Source organism: Prionailurus bengalensis, chromosome B2, assembly GCF_016509475.1.
Source record: "Prionailurus bengalensis isolate Pbe53 chromosome B2, Fcat_Pben_1.1_paternal_pri, whole genome shotgun sequence".
Classification (NCBI taxonomy): Eukaryota; Metazoa; Chordata; class Mammalia; order Carnivora; family Felidae; genus Prionailurus; species Prionailurus bengalensis.
Genome location: NC_057349.1, coordinates 391,705 through 394,521, shown reverse-complemented (window position 1 = coordinate 394,521; position 2,817 = coordinate 391,705). Strand labels below are relative to the sequence as shown.

At 44.7% G+C, this 2,817-nt stretch overlaps 1 protein-coding gene across 1 annotated transcript; it reads right to left on the bottom strand.

Moving 5' to 3' along the window:
* Window positions 1-1,030: 1,030 nt before the first annotated feature.
* LOC122490236 (olfactory receptor 11A1) lies at window positions 1,031-1,978 on the bottom strand. The gene has a single exon (XM_043592834.1). It carries the CDS (start codon window positions 1,976-1,978, stop codon window positions 1,031-1,033), a length of 948 nt encoding a protein of 315 aa, XP_043448769.1.
* Between the last annotated feature and the right edge of the window lie 839 nt (window positions 1,979-2,817).

The following is a 2,817-nucleotide window of genomic DNA, read 5'->3' as shown; positions in this document are numbered from 1 at the left end:
AGAAAGGAGGTGGGTGGGGGATGGGGGAAACAGGTGATGGGTATCAAGGAGTGCACATGTTGTGATGAGCACCGGGTGTTATATGGAAGTACTGAATCACTTTAGTGTACTCCTAAAACTAATATTACATGGTATGGTAACTATATGTAATTGAAGTTAAAAATTTAAAAATGCCTTTACCAAAGAGCACACAGAATATTTGTATGTGGAATATGTACGTATACAATGCACACAACTGAAAGTCGCTCCAAAATCCTGCAGAAAAAAAGGAGCCATTGACTCCAAAAAGGAGTCATTGAAATAGGGTTGACAAATGTAGATAATGAAGCTGGATGATGGCTACATGGGGTTATTAGAATTTTCTCACTGCTTTCATATATGTTTAAAATTTTCTACAATAAAAAACTTAAAAAAAGCAAATGCATTCACCTTTAAATGTTAAAAAATATTGTATACCCTTAGACTGGGCAGTTTAAGTCCTAAGGATTTATTATAGGAAAATCTGGATGTAAACTATGTTTGCACGGTGAAAGAATTGCATACAACTAAAAAATCCCATAAGCGAAGATTAAACAAGTCATGTTTAACCATCCTAAAAGCCCAGAAGAATGAATAACTACATACTCGTTGAAAAAGAAAGATGTTTAAGACGTAGTGTCTAGTGAAAAACCAGATTACAGTTTCACAATCCAAGTTGTTTTATACATATGTGTGTGTATACACACATGCACACACACACACACACGTACACACCTATTACAAGTAGCCAATATTTTTGCTTTCTGTTTCTGTTTCTGTGTATCTACTTTCTATATCAAATATTCATAGCCTATTTTAAAAAGAATAATAAAAGATAAATGTAAATTTTAAGTTAACACTTGAAATTGGTGCTCATTTTTAGAGTAACTACAGAATGTTTTACAGAGAGAAAGGTCAAAATAGAACAAAGTTCTTCCTCCCCAACCAGTCCTGAAGAACACCCCAATGGAGACATGCAAAGTCCAAATAAAATCCTCACCACCATTCTCCCTCAACTGAATGTTTTGGTGAGCTTAATGTACAGAAGTCTCCGCAATGCATGATGAACTTCCTTATTCCTCAGGGTGTAGATCACAGGATTGAGAAGAGGGGTGACCACAGTGTAGAGCAGGGCGAAGACCTTGGAGACAAGTTGGGAATGGACAGCAGAGGGTGCAATGTACAAGACCATGAGAGTTCCATAGAAGGTGGACACCACCACCAGGTGGGAGGAGCAGGTGGAGAAAACCTTTAGCCTCTGGGCCCCAGCAGGGACTTTGAGCACAGTTACCACGATCCGGACATAAGATGTCAGAATCAGCCCGAAGGGGACAGTGAGGCAGACCACAGACAGAATGAATGTTGTCATCTGGGCCACACTGGGATCCGAGCAGGCCAGGCCCATCAAGGGCATGAAGTCACAGTAAAAGTGGTCAATGTGGTTGGGGCCACAGAACCTCAGCTGGCCCATTAGGGCCACAACCAGTCCATCTACCATGAAGCCAGAGAGCCAAGCTATGACCACCAGCCCCAAGCACCCCCTGGGTCCCATCAGGAGTGGGTAGCGGAGTGGATAGCAGATTGCCAGGTAGCGATCATAGGCCATGACAGCCAGCATGAAGCACTCAGCCGTGGCTAGAGAACCGAAGATAAAGAACTGCAGCAAGCAACCAGCCACAGAGATGGCCGCTTCCTGCAAGAAGCCCTCTAGCATTTTGGGCACCACTGTGGAGGTGTAGAGGATCTCCAGGAAGGACAGGTTAGCCAGGAAGAAATACATGGGTGTGTGGAGCCTCTGTGAGCTAACCACCGCCACGACAATCAGCACATTCCCCATGACGATGGACACGTAGACAATGGTGAGCACAACAAAGAAAACGAGACGCAGCTCAGCCACATCATGGAAACCAAGGAGGACAAATTCAGTGATAGTTTGGTTTTCCAGAGCAACCATTTCCATGGGGATCGTCCAAGTTCCTGCCCAACAGAGATTAAGGGAGAGATTTTAGTGCATCTCCGTCTCCAACACCAACTCCAAGACAAGGAAGGCTAAAGCGAAAAGATGAGGGTGAGTCTCCCGCACAAATGTCCCTTGCACATCCTGATCTGTCCCCCTATAGTGGCTTCCTCCTGCAACTCTGTTCCCCCGACCGTCCTTAACTGTGTATGTTCTTCATGGCTCAGGAGAGTTCGTCCAAACACAAGCGTAGTCTTCAGGACCCTTTACCCTATTAATTCAACCCAGTGTTTCTGTGACACAATGAATCCACCAGCCTCATGCGTAGAGCCAGCCACACAGTCGTCCTCCTGAACAGCAGACTAATACCCTCCAAATGCCTGCGAGACACTCCCTACCCTCAGCTCAAAATCAGCAGGATCAAACACAAATCCTCATATCTTTCCCAGCCACAACCAACTGGGCAGGTAGTGTGAAATTCTGCTTTGATCCCAAGCTTACCATATCATTGCCATTTCAGCTGAATGCCCTCTCCCATTCCCAACCTCCAGTCAGTAAAATCCCACTGGTTGTTCCTTGGAAAGTTCTTACACATTCCCTCCTCCCCACACACCAACTTCACAGCCTCTTCATGACTCTCTTAGCAGTCACCTCTGTGTGATCTTAGCAGTTACAACTGTGTGGACTCCTTGTCCCCTCTCATGTATCGAAACAATCTTCTTTAGATCCTGATTTCATCAAGTCATTCAAGATTTTATAGGGGAAATGTGATAAATGTGGGAACAGAGGGGCCAAATGCAGAGGGAGTGGAGGGGGCATGACAGTGCAGCCAGAGAAGGTGG